The sequence below is a fragment of the Oncorhynchus tshawytscha genome, linkage group LG09 (assembly GCF_018296145.1).
Source record: "Oncorhynchus tshawytscha isolate Ot180627B linkage group LG09, Otsh_v2.0, whole genome shotgun sequence".
Classification (NCBI taxonomy): Eukaryota; Metazoa; Chordata; class Actinopteri; order Salmoniformes; family Salmonidae; genus Oncorhynchus; species Oncorhynchus tshawytscha.
Window position 1 is genome coordinate 57,759,933 of NC_056437.1, and position 18,443 is coordinate 57,778,375.

At 41.7% G+C, this 18,443-nt stretch overlaps 1 protein-coding gene across 1 annotated transcript in view; it reads left to right on the forward strand.

The window, feature by feature from the left end:
- The window catches only part of LOC112258335 (carbohydrate-responsive element-binding protein), a 35,391-nt gene that overhangs the window by 3,706 nt on the left and 13,242 nt on the right, over window positions 1-18,443 (forward strand). Inside the window, exons 2-7 of the mRNA XM_024432647.2 lie at window positions 2,516-2,622; window positions 3,384-3,466; window positions 3,640-3,729; window positions 3,846-3,887; window positions 14,093-14,267; window positions 14,658-14,738. Coding sequence (XP_024288415.1) covers window positions 2,516-2,622; window positions 3,384-3,466; window positions 3,640-3,729; window positions 3,846-3,887; window positions 14,093-14,267; window positions 14,658-14,738 — 578 coding nt within the window. The remainder of the gene's footprint in view (window positions 1-2,515; window positions 2,623-3,383; window positions 3,467-3,639; window positions 3,730-3,845; window positions 3,888-14,092; window positions 14,268-14,657; window positions 14,739-18,443) is intronic.

Genomic DNA, 18,443 nt, shown 5'->3' on the forward strand with positions numbered 1-18,443 from the left:
AGCAATAACAAGTCAGGAAACAGATCTGAACAGTTAGTCCTCGGGCTTTTGCCTGCTACATAAGTTCTGTTATACTCACAGACATGATTCAACAGTTTAAGAAACTTCAGAGTGTTTTCTATCCAAATCTATGAATAATATGCATATCTTATATTCTTGGCATGAGTAGCAGGAAGTTGAAATTGGGCACGCTATTTATCCAAAAGTGAAAATTCTGCCCCCTAGCCCCAAGAGGTTAAATAAAAACAAATAAACTATTGGTCATGTGATCAGTCTGCCATTCTAAAATATTTAGGAAAACATGGGAACTGTTTTTGAGCTGATGTGAGAGAAAATCAACTCCTGTTTTGGAACGAAATGTTGGCCATTCATATCTGAAATGTTTTCTCCCTACAATATACGATCATGATATGTAAATACATACATACTGTGTACAGTTTGTCATGTTTAACTGATGAAAATATCCATGGTTGGTGCAAGCTAATCAGTTAGCATGCTTACCGGAGCTCATGCAAAGTCAATGGGACAAACTGGCTAAATTAGCTAACTAGCTAGCCACGTAGCTTGTTAGCTAGCTATAGCCATTTACATTTAGTTTTCCGTTTTAGATATTTTTTTGTACGTTTAGCTAGTTTGCTAGCTAGCTTAAAACCATTGACATGTTACTAGCTTATTATTATGACATATGTTTGCTAAATTTAGTTATCTTTACTGTATGTCTGCATTGCCATGGACTTGACTGGCACCTCTTTATTGCTTGTTTCTTAGTTGATGAATTTCAGTACAGCTGTGGCAGTTAACTGGCAATAACAAACTATAGATGAGTAAATAAATGGGGAAATCAACTTTTAAATGGATTTATGCTTCATATGAAATCTATTATCATGTCCATGCTACTCATTGCTCCAGTGTCTCATACTCCTCTCCGTTTCCACCATCATTGCTCATCAATATTGCATAAAAAATTGCCAATGTGTCATGCCTTTAGAACTGCCCAAAAAATGTCTTCAGTGTGTGTGTGTGTGTGTGTGTGTGTGCCACGCCATCAACAATGCTTGGCACAGAGAGGAAGTCTCTTCCTTCTACTACTCCAATCAAGCTTTTACAATCTGATAGTTGCTCCATGAATAAAACACACACGACCAGAGCCAAGAAAAATACTGCAGCCCTAAAGAAAGACTGCTACTAAATCCATGTTTCAGGTGTTTACTAGACTATATTCAGCGATAGACCTTTCTTTGATTGAGGAAGGAAGCTAGGAATATTTTATCATGCTAAGGATACAACAACAAAGTGTACTAGAATAACCAATCATTCAATCATAACCAATCAATGAATGTATCCTGTATCAGTTTAAACAAAAGCTAGCTATTGCCAATGAAATGCAGCACTGAATCTGATAGGATACACACTATTAGCACAGGAATTGTTATTTATTTTTAATGTCCGCTGATGGATCTAATGAACATTGCCTTTTCAAACAGTTTTTCTGAGACATCTTAGTGTTCGCTTTTTTTGTAAGGTGTTAACAGCATAGTTTATGTCAGGTACTTTGTTAAAACAACATTTTACATAGAACATTTATTAGTCACCCTCCAGATGGGTGAATGTTATGGTTTATTTAACCCATTAGCTTCATCAAGTCAATTTGTACCCGGTTAATGTGCCTCCTCTGCTGTTTTCCTGAACGTGGATGCTGACAGGGTTTTCACTTTAGCTATTTGACATCATCCAGCATCCAGCCCCTAGGAAATGATTCACCTGGCTTCCTAGCAACCCAATAAGCACCAGCCATTAAGTGGCCCCTTCTCACCAACTGGTGTGCTGACTGTCTTAGTCTCTGACACTGGAAAGGCACAGGGTCGAAAAGAGCCTGCTTTTTCGCTCAGTGGCATCTTTTTCCCTGTTTAGTTAACCAAAAGTAGAACATTATTTAGGAAAGAGGGTGCCATTTTGTACACATACCCTTTCAGTGTTCTGGTGGAAAGGCTCCTCTGATTGGGTACCATCAGGGCTGTGTGAAAATGATGACGTCAAAGAAAGAGGCAGCATTAATATACAGTTTCAGTGCTCTTGTTTTTAACAATGAGGCAGAGGACTGGTCCTTTCATATATTGTATTGTATAGCTTTTTCTCAATGCTGGATGATATGTGGAGAATAGAATAGAGAATAATAGAATAGAGCATTCAGTTTCTGCATCTCTAATATTTATCCTCTGCTTGTAATCTCATCGTTGTGTTTTGACAATCATTAACTCTGTCAATTGCTTGTCTCTCTGTCTCTCTTTGTAAATGGGAGGGAAGGAAAGTTTACCCAAGGTTGTCATAACATAACCATTCCTCCCTAATAAATAGAATATCTTGAAGTGGGACACAAATTACATTGAAGCATATTTTTTACTTAAATATCACAGGTATAATGCTTTATTACTTGTTATAAGCATGTATATGAACCTTTTATAATGTTTTAATTCCTTTATTTTGTGTGACTAAGGATTATGTTATGTCTTTTCAGTGGTAAAATAGTCTCTCCGAAGTGGAAGTCTTTCAAAGGCCTGCGGCTGCTCTGGAGAGATAAAATCCGTCTGAATAATGGAATCTGGAGAGCCTGGTTCATCCAGTGTAAGTTCTCCTCTCCTCTCCTCTCCTCTCCTCTCCTCTCCTCTCCTCTCCTCTCCTCTCCTCTCCTCTCCTCTCCTCTCCTCTCCTCTCCTCTCCTCTCCTCTCCTCTCCTCTCCTCTCCTCTCCTCTCCTCCCTCTCCTCCTCTCCTCTCCTCTCCTCTCCTCTCCTGTGTAGCTAAGTTCGTAGAACATGATGGTTGAAACACCAGAGTTGTAGGTTTGATTCCCACAGGGGACCAGTATGAAAAAGTACCAAAATGTATGCACTCGTTTCTGTGAATTGCTCTGGATAAGAGTGTCTGCTAAATGACTAAAATGTAATTCCATTCATCCTCACTCTGTTCTTTCACTCTGAGCAGCTTGCATGTCTCCTGTCGTCCCAGGGTTGTTTAATCTGATAACAGACAGGGAGAGCTTTGTTCAACCGAACTGATACATGGACTTGTTACTACAGTACAGTCACACAACAAAGAGAATAGCTCGAGTGGGATGTCTCCTACAACTACTGTACAATGTGGACTGAATTAATTTTAACACAATGCAGTGTACAGCTTTCCATGCCAAAAACATACTAATGAGAGCTCCATTACTTTATTCACATGATGTTGAAACCACATTTGGAAAGAAAACACAGAAAAACTAACAGAATTTACTGATTTATTGAGAGAATTGGCAGAGTTGACAGATGTGAGAGTCCATTGAACCATTAATCCAAGTCATGATTGAATGATCAATTGTTTCTCGTCCGTCCCGTGGTACAGACGTGGAGAAGAGGAAGAACCCTGTGTGTGGGTTCGTCACCCCACTGGAGGGCTCCGAGGCCGACGCCCATCGCAAACCTGAAGTAGGTGACCTTTGACCCCCAAGGCCGAGTGAGGAAGTAGCCAATATAGTGCACTGCTTTTGAGGAAGGCCTATAAGGCTCTTGTCAAATGTAGTGCACTATGTAGGGAATAGGACATACCCATTTAAAATCAACTCCTATTAACTCCTATGTTTTTTGTTTTCTCTTATAAGGCTATAGTTCTAGAAGGCAGCTACTGGAAGCGTAGGATCGAGGTAGTGATCAAAGAATACCACAAGTGGAGGATCTACTACAAGAAGAGGGTGAGTTCTCATTTTGGACATAGATAAGGATCCTTTTGCATTATGACCTTTTGTTATGCATTCTTTTCATGTCATTCCAATTGTACTAAATTCTGTTTCTTCTTCATCCATTGAAGCTTCAGAAAAACAAAGATGGCCTTTTGTCAATGCTACAGAAGGTAAGATAAAGACTTGAATAATTCAACTCTACTTATAATTTCCCTCTTTTTGGAACAGGTTTTAATTTCCCAACATTTTTGTAACAGGCCCTGCCAGTATGTGCACTCCTTAGTCAAACATTGAAAACATGTGTGAGGAGAGTTTCCATATCTCAATAATTATATATGTTTGGTCAAGTATGGGAACTGACCATCGTCTGACCGTTTATGCAATTAAGTTTAGCCAAATGTGCATGCATGCGCGCGCGTGTGTGCGTGGCTGTGTGATATTGACAGAGCAGATTAATGACCCAGGTGTATTGTGTTTACCTTAGTAGGTTTGGAGCTCACCATATGTTTGTCAAAGTCCTATCACTGTCTATTAATAGATTCCATTCAGATTCTTCCGGCCTTGGTCAGTCAGAGAAGAAAACAGAGGGGAGGCACAAAAAGGAAAAATAGAAAACATGCAAAAGTACTTGCGTCACAGGCCGACATTGGTGATCAAGTTTGTATTGTCTTCTGTGACAATACCTCTAATCTCTCTCTCTGTACCCCCACCCAATCTCTCTTTCTCTGCTCTGCCTGTCTTTCACCAAGGATGTGGCTTCAGACTTTAATATGTAATTTAATCAAATCTGACCCACTTGCTGATGGGTTGCATTGTGAAGCAGGGGGAAATGTAAGGTCTTTGTTGTTCTACTGGATGTGTGAACGTGAGTTTGTGACGTCGGTGTCACTCTGGCGCAAAAACAAATTAGCCATATTGGGAAGAGGATGTGGTTTATTTTTTGTTCTTTTTTGTATTTAACCTTTATTTAACTAGGCAAGTCAGTTCAGAACAAATTCTTATTTACAATGACGGCCGACCCAGGCCAAACCCTAACCCGGACGATGCTGGGCCAATTGTGCGCCGCCCTATGGGACTCCCAATTACAGCCAGTTGTGATACAGCTTGGAATCAAACCAGGGTCTGTAGTGACGACTCTAACACTGAGATGCAGTGCCTTAGAACGCTGCGCCACTTGTTTAAGAAGAGAAGCATTGGGAGGAAAGAAAGAGGCTGAGGGATGGAGAGGGGAGAGCTGCTGGATATGTACCTTATTAATGACTCACATGAGCACACGTGTGTCCTCTCAACCCACAAAACCCTAAACCCACTCTGTGTGCAAAATACATGGTCAGGTGAAGTTCCACACCCACTCTGCATTATGCAGTACATGGTCAGGTTTCCCCTATGCTCCTGTGTTGTCTCCCAACCATTCTGTCACTCTATCTCATTCATCTTCCCCATCCTTTCCTGCACCTCTTCCTTTTCACCTCTATTTTACTTCATCTTAATCATTCTACTACACTCTTTTTAAAAAGTGTTCTTCATTTATCCCCGTAGGAGAACCCTTTTTGGTTCCAGTTAGAACCCTTTGGTAGTGAAAACATTTCTACCTAGAACCATTTAGTGGTGAAAGGGTTCTACGTAGAACCTCACATTAGTTTAAGGATTCCTCTTGGAGCCTAAAATAGTTATTTTCAGAGGGTTTACTATGGGGACAATTGAAGAACCTTTTATGGTTCTAGGTAGCACTTTATTTTCTGAGAATGTACAGTTGAAGTTGGAAGTTTACATACACTTGGGTTGGAGTCATTAAAACTAGTTTTTCAACCACTCCACAAATGTCTTTTTAACAAATTATAGTTTTGGAAAGTCGGTTAAGGACATCTACTTTGTGCATGACACAAGTCATTTTTCCAACAATTGTTTACAGACAGATTATTTCACATATAATTCACTGTATCACAATTCCAGTGGGTCAGAAGTTTACATACACTAAGTTGACTGTGCTTTTAAACAGCTTGGAAAATTCCAGAAAATGATGTCATGGCTTTAGAAGCTTCTGATAGGCTAATTGACATCATTTGAGTCAATTGGAGGTGTACCTGTGGATGCATTTCAAGGCCTACCTTCAAACTCAGTAGATCTGGTTCATCCTTGGGAGCAATTTCCAAACGCCCGAAGGTACCACGTTCATCTATACAAACAATAGTACGCAAGTATAAACACTATGGGACCACGCAGCAGTCATACCGCTCAGGAAGGAGACGCATTCTGTCTCCTAGAGATGAACGTACTTTGGTGCGAAAAGTGCAAATCAATCCCAGAACAACAGCAAAGGACCTTGTGAAGATGCTGGAGGAAACAGGTACAAAAGTATCTATATCCACAGTAAAACGAGTCCTATATCGACATAACCTGAAAGGCCGCTCAGCAAGGAAGAAGCCACTGCTCCAAAACCGCCATAAAAAAGCCAGACTACGGTTTGCAACTTCATATGGGGACAAAGATCGTACTTTTTGGAGAAATGTCCTCTGGTCTGATGTAACAAAAATAGAACTGTTTGGCCATAATGACCATCGCTATGTTTGGAGGAAAAAGGGGGATGCTTGCAAGCCGAAGAACACCATCCCAACCATGAAGCACGAGGATGCCAGAATCATGTTGTGGGGGTGCTTTGTTGCAGGTGGGACTGGTGCACTTCACAAAATAGATGGCATCATCATGAGGCAGGATAATTATGTGGATATATTAAAGCAACATCTCAAGACATCAGTCAGGAAGTGAAAGCTTGGTTGCAAATGGGTCTTCCTCAAATCAAATCAAATTTATTTATATAGCCCTTCGTACATCAGCTGATATCTCAAAGTGCTGTACAGAAACCCAGCCTAAAACCCCAAACAGCAAGCAATGCAGGTGTAGAAGCACGGTGGCTAGGAAAAACTCCATAGAAAGGCCAAAACCTAGGAAGAAACCTAGAGAGGAACCAGGCTATGTGGGGTGGCCAGTCCTCTTCTGGCTGTGCCGGGTGGAGATTATAACAGAAAATGGCCAAGATGTTCAAGTGTTCATAAATGACCAGTATGGTCGAATAATAATAAGGCAGAACAGTTGAAACTGGAGCAGCAGCACGGCCAGGTGGACTGGGGACAGCAAGGAGTCATCATGTCAGGTAGTCCTGGGGCATGGTCCTAGGGCTCAGGTCCTCCGAGAGAGAGAAAGAAAGAGAGAAGGAGAGAATTAGAGAACGCACACTTAGATTCACACAGGACAACGAATAGGACAGGAGAAGTACTCCAGATATAACAAACTGACCCTAGCCCCCCGACACATAAACTACTGCAGCATAAATACTGGAGGCTGAGACAGGAGGGGTCAGGAGACACCTAATGGACAATGACCCCAAACATACTTCCAAAGTTGTGGCAAAATGGCTTAAGGACAACAAAGTCAAGGTATTGGTGTGGCCATCACAAAGCCCTGACCTCAATCCCATAGAAAATTTGTGGGCTGAACTGAAAAAGCATGTGCGAGCAAGGAGGTCTACAAACCTGACTCAGTTACACCAGCTCTGTCCGGAGGAATGGGCCAGAATTCACCCAACTTATTGTGGGAAGCTTGTGGAAGGCTACCCGAAATGTTTGACCCAGTTAAACAGTTTAAAGGCAATGCTACCAAATACTAATTGAGTGTATGTAAACTTCTGACCAAGTGGGAATGTGATGAAAGAAATAAAAACTGAAATAAATCATTCTCTCTACTATTATTCTGACATTCCACATTCTTAAAATAAAGTGGTGGTCCTAACTGACCTAAGACAGAGAATTATTACTTGGATTAAATGTCAGTAATTGTGAAAAACTGAGTTTAAATGTATTAGGATAAGGTGTATGTAAACCTCCGACTTCAACTGTATGTACCCATCTGAAGTGCAAATGTATTGCATTGGGAAGTCTATACATTGCATGGGAAGTCTGAAGTCAGTTAAGTCATTGTTTACTGTGTCGAAGGTTCTGCAGGTCCTTGTAATACCTGATCAGGTTTGTGACCACCAGAGATAATGTTTGACTGTATCTAGAACTCTGTGTTGTCTGGGACTGTGCTGTACTAGAAGGATAGAGGGAAAACTGTGTATACAGGGCAGAGTATTACAGGACTGACTGTGGTTAAAAGGAACACAAGCCGACAAACCTCACTGAGGCACAATAGAACACAGAAGAGTAAAGTACAGTACAGTACAAAACGGTAGGGTACAGGACAGTAGTTTTTTCAGTACATTACAGTATGGTATATTATAGTAGAGTTACAGTAGAGTTTAATTCATTAGAGTTAAGTACAGTAGAGTACATTACGTATAGTTTAATTCAGTAGAGTACAGTACAATACAGTAGTTTAATTCAGTACAGTAGAGTATGATACAGTTTAGTTTAGTAGAGTAGGGTACATTAAAGTATGGTACAATACAGTACACTACTTTATACTTTACAGTACTCTAGTGTGCTCTAGTGTAATGTACTGTACTCTACTGTCAAATTTTTGTAGGTCTGTTTTGGGGGGGTTTATTTATTCGCACCAAAGAAAAGAAGTGAAAGACAAAACAGTACGGACAAAAAACAGGTAAAAAAGGTGTGCAGGTGAGGTTGGAAGCACAAAAGCGCTGATATGAAAACCACACCACAAATAAGTACAACCACAAAAAAGTTTGTTCAATCAGTTTAACAAAGCATGTTAGTTATAATTGCACATGATATACTCAGTATACAAGAAAAAACATGTTTGATTATGTATGTGTGTGTTAGAGTGTGAGAGTTAGGCTACATGGAGGGGATTATTGGTAGTTTGGTTCATCAGACTGACCCCCAGTCTTCACTTGGAAGTTATTGAGGGATGATGAAGTTTTGGCAAGATTACGAAAATGATTCCAGAGTATGGTACCTCTCTATCTGATAGAGAATTGGCTATGTGAGGTGTGGCAGTGGGGAGGGTGAAGGTTATCGCGGTGTCTTGTGTTCTATAGATGGATTTCAGAATGAACCTGGAATAATCTATTGAAGGGTTTAGGTAAACAGTCTGCGAGATATGAGTATTTGTGTACTGGCCCAAATAATATTACAGTAAATGAGATATGGGTAAATTAAGCTATAGTATAGAGTTAGGAAGCAAGTCTGATGAACCAAACCACTAATCCTTTTGATGATACCAACAGATTTCATTACTTTGCTAAAGACAAATTGAACATGATCTTTCCAGGATAACTTTTCATCAATTCGAAGGAATCGAGTGGATGTGACTTGTTCCATTTCATTCCCACCAATTCCAAATCAAATCAAAGTTTATTTGTCATGTGCACCGAATACAACAGGTGTAGTAGACCTTAGAGTGAAATGCTTACTTACAGGCCCTAACCAACAGTGCAATTGAGTAAAAAATTGATATTAGGTGAACAATAGATAAGTAAAGAAATAAAAAACAACAATAAAAAGTAAGTGAAAAATAACAGTAGCGAGGCTTTATACAGTAGTGAGGCTATATACAGTAGTGAGGCTATAACAGTAACGAGGCTTTATACAGTAGCGAGGCTATAACAGTAGCGATGCTATATACAGTAGCGGGGCTATAACAGTAGCGATGCTATATACAGGCACCGGTTAGTCGGGCTAATTGAGGTAGCATGTACATTAATGTATAGTTAAAGTGACTATGCATATATGATAAACAGAGAGTAGCAGCAGCGTAAAAGAGGGGTTTGGGTGGTATATTGCAAATAGTCTGGATAGACATTTGATTACCTGTTCAGGAGTCTTATGGCTTGGGGGTAAAAGCTGTTGCGAAGCCTTTTGGTCCGAGACTTGGCGCTGTCCGGTACCACTTGCCATGCGGTAATAGAGAGAACAGTCTATGACTGGGGTGGCTGGGATCTTTGACAATTTTTAGGGCCTTCCTCTGACACCGCCTGGTATAGAGGTCCTGGATGGCAGGCAGTTTAGCCCCAGTGATGTACTGGGCCGTACGCACTACCCTCTGTAGTGCCTTGCGGTCAGAGGCCGAGCAGTTGCCGTACCAGGCAGTGATGCAACCAGTCAGTCTCCTGAGGGGGAATAGGCTTTGTTGTGCCCTCTTCACAACGGTCTTGGTGTGTTTGGACCATTCTAGTTTATTGGTGATGATTGAGATTCTGGCTCTATTTTTTTTCAATATTTCCTATCCTTACTAGTGAATACAATAAAGTTAGATTTGTTTTACATTTAAAGATCATTTGTTTATCTGGAACCATTCAGAAAATGTTGTCATACCTGAGTTGGCTTCATGAGTTAGTGAATCAAAATGATCGTGTGATAATAATCAAATTGGTATCATCAGCAAAGAGAATGGGAAGTACAGTAGAAGATACAGCAGCAAGGTCATTGATATAGATTAGGAATAACAAAGGTCACAATTATCCAACCCTGTGGCACATCACAGGATATCTTGGCCCTGGTAGATGCACAGCCAGCCGATTGCATAAACACATTGTTCTCTATCATAAATATAACTATATAACCAGTTATACCTGTATGTATAATCATGAAAACTGTAATAATGCAATTTAGAAAATAATATTTAATGATTTACCGTGTCAAACGCTTTGGATAAATCAAAAAAGATGCCAAGAGCGTATTCATTGTTGTTAAGGGCTGTAAAGATTTTATCCACAAATTGCAAAATAGCCATATATGTGGAGTAGTTTTTACAAAAACCAAATTGGTGCTCATAAAGAATACAGTGTTGATTTAAATGTTTCAACATTCTTTTATACATATATTTTTCTAGGATTTTAGAAAAACATAATACAGATATTGGGAGAACATTTGTAAAAGATCTTGGATCCTCAGATTTATAGAGGGGAATAACTTTAGCAATTTTCAAATCAATACCAGTTTGCATAGATTTGGTGAAGTTTGGTGAAACTTAGATGTCCATGATTGGTTCAGATTTGGTCTGGTCATATTCTGAACGTCTATGTTTGGGCCAGACGTCTGTGGACGTTTAAGGTAAGGCCGGCCCGGGTCAAATCTGAACCAAAAAATAGGCGTCCATGTTTGGCCCAAATCAAGGCCTGTACGGATCGGACCAAATCTGAACCAATTATGTTCGTCTGTTTGGCCCAAATATAGGCCGGTCTGGACCAGACGTCTGTGGAAATAGAAATCAAGGCCTTCTTATGATTGTTTCTGATTTGGTCAGAATCGGACCATAAACTTACGTCCGTGGACATTGAAATCAAGGCCTGTCCAGAACCCATCTAAAAAAGACGTACAAAAGACGTGGCCTGACGGTAAATGCTTAGCGGGTTGACTCCATTCTATTTGCACCAAAATTACAATCTGTTTGTCTGAAATGCTTTTTGAAATCTTAACACTGTAAGATCATATTTTATAGCTTACCTAGCTAGCCATGTTGGCAATAGAATAAACTTTCAAATATTGACCACCTGATCCAGATTGTGATTTATACGTTTTTGGATTGCGTAAACAACAACAGTAATTGTATGATAGTTGAAAGCTATTTCCTTGAGTCAGTAAAGTGCATTGGAATTTACACTGAACAAAAATATAAACGGAACATATAACCTGTTGAGCATTTCTCCTTTGCCAAGATAATCCATCCACCTGACAGGTGTGGCATATCAAGAAGCTGATTAAACAGCATGATTACTACACAGGTGCGCCTTGTGCTGGAGACAATAAAAGGCCACTCTAAAATGTGGCATTTTCTCACACAACACAATGCCACAGATGTCTCAAGTTTTGAGGGAGCATGCAATTGGCATACTGACGACAGGAATGTACACCAAAGATTTTGCCAGAGAACTGAATGTTAATTTCTCTACGATAAGCCACCTCCAGCTTCGTTTTTGAGAATTTGGCAGTATGTCCAACCGGCCTCAAAACCACAGATCACGTGTAACCACGCTAGCCTAGAACCTCCACATCGGGCTTCTTCACCTGCTAGATTGTCTGAGACCAGCCACCCAGACAGTTTATGAAACTTTGGGTTTGCACAACCGGAGAATTTCTGCACAAACTGTCCAAAACCATCTCAGGGAAGCTTGTCTGCATGCATCCTCACCAGGGTTTTGACCTGACTGCTGTTCTGGGTCGTAACCAACTTCAGTGGGCAAATGCTCACCTTCAATGGCACGCTGGAGAAGTGTGTTCTTCATGGATGAATCCCAGTTTCAACTGTACAGATTTATTTATTTATCTGTTATTTTACCAGGTAAGTTGACTGAGAACACATTCTCATTTGCAGCAACAACCTGGGGAATAGTTACAGGGGAGAGGAGGGGGATGAATGAGCCAATTGTAAACTGGGGATTATTAGGTGACTGTGATGGCCAGATTGGGAATTTAGCCAAGACACCAGGGTTAACACCCCTACTCTTACAATAAGTGCCATGGGATCTTTAATGACCTCAGAGAGTCAGGACACCCGTTTTAACATCCCATCCAAGAGACTGCACCCTACACAGGGCAGTGTCCCCAATCACTGCCCTGGGGTATTGGGATATTTTTTAGACCAGAGGAAAGAGTGCCTCCTACTGGTCCTCCAACACCACTTCCAGCAGCATCTAGTCTCCCATCCAAGGACTGACCAGGACCAACCCTGCTTAGCTTCAGAAGCAAGCCAGCAGTGGTATGCAGGGTGGTATGCTGCTGGCAATGACAGACAGCATGTATGGCGTCGTGTGGGTGAGCGGTTTGCGGATGTCAACGTTTGGAAAGGTGTGTGGCCACCTTGTGACATCAGTTAGACCTCTCACTCAAACCCTATCTAATATTTTTTTCTTATCGTGCACCTAATCAAAAATGTCTATGAATATTCTTATTATGTAACCGAATGTATCAGAGTATTTTCAGATTTTGTTATTGACAAATTCTGTGAAAAGTACAGTAAATTTAAAAAGCACATAGTTGTTCTGTTAGAAACATTTAAATGTGGCCCTATCCCTATAGGACAATTTCCACGAATGTAAGGGGTTAATTATTGGCTTAATATTAGGGCATTATCACAATTGACATAGCCTAAAAATTGCTATTATTATTGTGATAAAGTGTAGGGAAAGTGGAGGGAAATAGCATGTGATTGAAAGAATAACTGAATAAAACAGGTAGAAGTGACAGAATAGGATAGTTAGTATTTCTTCTGTATTTTCTCTGAGGTTCATTGCGTCCGTGTGTCTGCAGAGGGGTGGGGGTCTCTTCATGTCTGTCCGTCTGCACGTGAATGTGTGACTGACAGAATTAGGTCAGGGACAATAGACTGCTGCTCTCATTATATGGAGAGACATTAAAATAAAGAAATTACTAAAAATAACCAATAATGGAACCAGGTTCCCTGCACGTACACACAGCACATCTATGCTATAATTCCATTTCTGTGAATGAAAAAAACTAAAAGGTGTAAACAGGGGGTTTGTCGTAATCAAAAGTCATTTCCGCCTCATTCAGGGCTTTTCTATAAATGTCTCCCCTGGTTTGGGACGGAATATTAAAAGGTTAGGACATGAGTGTGTAACACAGCATTTTAAACACAGAGAGCAGACAGAGACTAGATTAGCTGTGAATGATCGTGAATATTTATATGATTATTGGATGGGCTTGGGGGACTTGATGAAGAATATTTAAACTATATTTAACCTTTGGGCTTGAATAGCTGAATTGGACATTATTGGACACAATGAGGGAGGCAAGTGAAGTTCCATTAATGCTCAGTTGTTTTTGTCTGAGTTTAGTACATTTAATGGACAGATGAGGACTGTGAAACATTCCTTTGCTGTTTTGATTTGAGTTGATATTCATAGTCTTGCATTTGTTTAGAATTAAGAGAATTGGCCAATTTAAACATTTTATCATAGTTTGAGAGCAGTTAAATTCACATGACACGCTGTGAATTACTTTCTATTGGACTTACTCAATATTCTAATGTGATGTTTGCCAGTCTTTTTCATCTACCCCTGTCAAATATTGTACTGTACTCCTTATCACATGCTTTAGTGTTGTTGTTAGTGCCCTCTAGTGTGAGGACCAGGTTTTGAGATGTGATTTGTATCCTGAAATCTCAATTTGGGTGTCCATTCTTCGGCTCTATCTCAACTAATCTTTCCGTGTTTCCTTGCACCTCTCTACGCCTCCTTCTCAACCCAATTGGAGGAGAAGGCCCAAGGGCTCTCCTCTCTGACCTTCTTCTTCAAAGGGTTTTGAGAATGACGCGAGGAAATAGTATGGGAGGAAGTGCATGAAGATGAATTGCGATAGAGCCATTTTAGATCAGTGATTTCTTCAAGGGAGGCAGGAAGGATTTATTTTAGTGTTGGAACTGAGCCTTCATGTTATCCCCACCCCACTGTGTCCAGGGTCAGATCTGCAGGGCGGAGCTAGAGAAATGGTCCAGTCAGATGTACCAGGAGCCTGAGGTCATGCCAGAGGAGGTCCACATGTTTGACCTGGACTGCTTTCTGTCCGACATCTCTGACACCCTGTTCACCATGACCCAGAAGCCCTGCCCGTGGGCCAACGACCGGCACAACAGTGAGTACCACCCCACAACGTCCATTCTACTTACTTATCTACCTACAGTATTAATATTATACTTAGAGGAACCATTTTACTGTCTACTGAAGCCCTACAGAAGCCCTGTCTACGATACTTGTAACACTATGATGCAAATCCCAATGAAATTGAAAATATTTCTTCTTCTTTTTATTTTATTGACAAAAATAACAGAATACACCACTTACCATTTATCCAACCTATGGTCATGTGAGACAATAATGCAGGAAAGAAACCGCCCAACAAATGAGGAACTTCAAATGAATAAATTAGGCTAAAGATGCAAACAGAGGAACACAGCCACTGTCTCCCTGTCTCTGGTATGTTTTTCTGTATGTGATTGTAGTGTTCTACCTCATTCCTCCTCAGCGTACACCAGCAATGCTGACATGATACAGCCAGGTCTCACCCCACTGCAGCCCAATCTAGATGACTTCATGGATATCCCAGGTAATTGTGTGTGTGTGTGTGTGTGTGTGTGTACTGGATTTCTCTAGCAGTTTACAAACTATCAGGTCTAACCGATCTGTTCCTGGCTGGTTCAGATGTTTTTTTCATGACTTCTCCGATCTCTTAAAGTCAGCTATAACAGCCTCCACTCTTCTGGGAAGGCTTTCCACTAGATGTTGGAACATTGCTGCGGAGCATTAGTGAGGTCGGGCACTGATGTTGGGCGATTATAGGCCTGGCTCGCAGTCTGCGTTCCAATTCATTCCAAAGGAGTTTGATGGGGTTGAAGTCAGGGCTCTGTGCAGGCCAGTCAAGTTCTTTCACATCTATCTCTACAAACCATTTATGTATGGACTTTGCTTTGTGCACAGGAGCATTGTCATACTGAAACAGGAAAGGGCCTTCCCCAAACTGTTGCCACAAAGTTGGAAACACAGAATCGTCTAGAATGTCACTGTATGCTGTTGTGTTAAGATGTCCCTTAATGGAAACTAAGGGGCCTAGCCCAAAACATGAAAAACAGCCCCAGACCATTATTCCTCCTCCACCAAATGTTACAGTTGGCATTATACATTGGGCCAGGAAGCGTTCACTTGGCATCCGCCAAACCCAGATTCGTCTGCCGGACTGCCAGATGGTGAAGCGTGATTCATCACGCAAGAGGACGCGTTTCCTCTCCTCCACAGTCCAATGGTGGCGAGCTTTATACCTCTCCAGCCGACGCTTGGCACTGCACATGGTGATCTTAGGCTTATGTGCGGCTGCTCGGCCATGGAAACCCATCTCATGAAGCTCCCGACGAACAGTTCTTGTGCTGACGTTGCTTCTAGAGGCAGTTTGGAACTCGATAGTGAGTGTTGCAGCAGAGGAAAGACGCTCAGCACTCGGCTGTGAGCTTGTGTGTCTACCACTTAATCTGAGCTGTTGTTGCTCCTAGACGTTTCCACTTCACAATAACAGGATTTACAGTTGATCGGGGTAGCTCTAACAGGGCAGAAATTTTTATGAACTGACTTGCTGGAAAGGTGGCATCCTATGACGACGCCACATTGAAAGTCACTGAGCTCTTCAGTAAGGCCACCCTACTGACAATGTTTCTGGAGATTGCGTGGCTGTGCGCTCGATTTCATACACCTGTCAGCAATGGGTGTGGCTGAAACAACCGATTCCACTGAGTGTCCACATGCTTTTGTATATATAGTGATATATCGAAAGCTTGGGACTATAATGTTGTATCTGCATTTTTGTCAAAACTGAGTAATTGACATAGCCTTGTTCTATTCAATGTTCTCTAACTACATAGTACTCTAAGTACCTCCAATTCATGTTGTTAAGTTCAAAAGAGTACAATATAAAAATAGCCTACACCATTTAAACAAATGAGGGTTCGGAACGTTAAAGTCAATTATCTCAGAATCATCTTTTTGCAGATATAAACTTAAAGTCCCAAGCTCTTGTTATGACTTACATTTAATTTGCTCTGTTAAACCTACCCTTTGGAATGACTTCGACAGCAAAAGTGAATCTATTTTAGTTAGTAAGAGATCCCTCAATAATCATTTTCATGACCGCACATTGGTAGTAGTCAGTGACAAATATCAAATATTGGTTTTTAATATTTATTGATGTATTTAACCTTTATTTAACTAGGCAAGTCAGTTAAGAACAAATTCTTATTTACAATGACGGCCGACCCCGGCGATGCTGGGCCAATTGTACGCCTCCCTATGGGACTTCCAATCACGGCTGGATGTGATACAGCCTGGAATCAAACCAGGGACTGTAGTGACACCTCTTGCACGGAGATGCAGTGCCTTAGACCGCTGTGCCACTCAGGAGCCCTGGATGGGAAATCAAATGTATAGCTGTAGATAGATCAACTCTCCAGTAAGAGGTGATGCCAATCCTAAAAACAATTTCTGATACTAAATCAAATCAAATCAAATCAAATTTTATTTGTCACATACACATGGTTAGCAGATGTTAATGCGAGTGTAGCGAAATGCTTGTGCTTCTAGTTCCGACAATGCAGTAATAACGAACAAGTAATCTAACTAACAATTCCCCCAAAAAACTACTGTCTTATACACAGTGTAAGGGGATAAAGAATATGTACATAAGGATATATGAATGAGTGATGGTACAGAGCAGCATAGGCAAGATACAGTAGATGATATCGAGTACAGTATATACATATGAGATGAGTATGTAAACCAAGTGGCATAGTTAAAGTGGCTAGTGATACATGTATTACATAAGGATGCAGTCGATGATATAGAGTACAGTATCTACGTATGCATATGAGATGAATAATGTAGGGTAAGTAACATTATATAAGGTAGCATTGTTTAAAGTGGCTAGTGATATATTTACATCATTTCCCATCAATTCCCATGATTAAAGTGGCTGGATTAGAGTCAGTGTCATTGACAGTGTGTTGGCAGTAGCCACTCAATGTTAGTGGTGGCTGTTTAACAGTCTGATGGCCTTGAGATAGAAGCTGTTTTTCAGTCTCTCGGTCCCAGCTTTGATGCACCTGTACTGACCTCGCCTTCTGGATGACAGCGGGGTGAACAGGCAGTGGCTCGGGTGGTTGATGTCCTTGATGATCTTTATGGCCTTCCTGTAGCATCGGGTGGTGTAGGTGTCCTGGAGGGCAGGTAGTTTGCCCCCGGTGATGCGTTGTGCAGACCTCACTACCCTCTGGAGAGCCTTACGGTTGAGGGCGGTGCAGTTGCCATACCAGGCGGTGATACAGCCCGCCAGGATGCTCTCGATTGTGCATCTGTAGAAGTTTGTGAGTGCTTTTGGTGACAAGCCGAATTTCTTCAGCCTCCTGAGGTTGAAGAGGCGCTGCTGCGCCTTCCTCACGATGCTGTCTGTGTGAGTGGACCAATTCAGTTTGTCTGTGATGTGTATGCCGAGGAACTTAAAACTTGCTACCCTCTCCACTACTGTTCCATCGATGTGGATGGGGGTGTTCCCTCTGCTGTTTCCTGAAGTCCACAATCATCTCCTTAGTTTTGTTGACGTTGAGTGTGAGGTTATTTTCCTGACACCACACTCCGAGGGTCCTCACCTCCTCCCTGTAGGCCGTCTCGTCGTTGTTGGTAATCAAGCCTACCACTGTTGTGTCGTCCGCAAACTTGATGATTGAGTTGGAGGCGTGCGTGGCCACGCAGTCGTGGGTGAACAGGGAGTACAGGAGAGGGCTCAGAACGCACCCTTGTGGGGCCCCAGTGTTGAGGATCAGCGGGGAGGAGATGTTGTTGCCTACCCTCACCACCTGGGGGCCCCGTCAGGAAGTCCAGTACCCAGTTGCACAGGGCGGGGTCGAGACCCAGGGTCTCGAGCTTGATGACGAGCTTGGAGGGTACTATGGTGTTGAATGCCGAGCTGTAGTCGATGAACAGCATGCTCACATAGGTATTCCTCTTGTCCAGATGGGTTAGGGCAGTGTGCAGTGTGGTTGAGATTGCATCGTCTGTGGACCTATTTGGGCGGTAAGCAAATTGGAGTGGGTCAAGGGTGTCAGGTAGGGTGGAGGTGATATGGTCCTTGACTAGTCTCTCAAAGCACTTCATGATGACGGATGTGAGTGCTACGGGGCGGTAGTCGTTTAGCTCAGTTACCTTAGCTTTTTTGGGAACAGGAACAATGGTGGCCCTCTTGAAGCATGTGGGAACAGCAGACTGGTATAGGGAT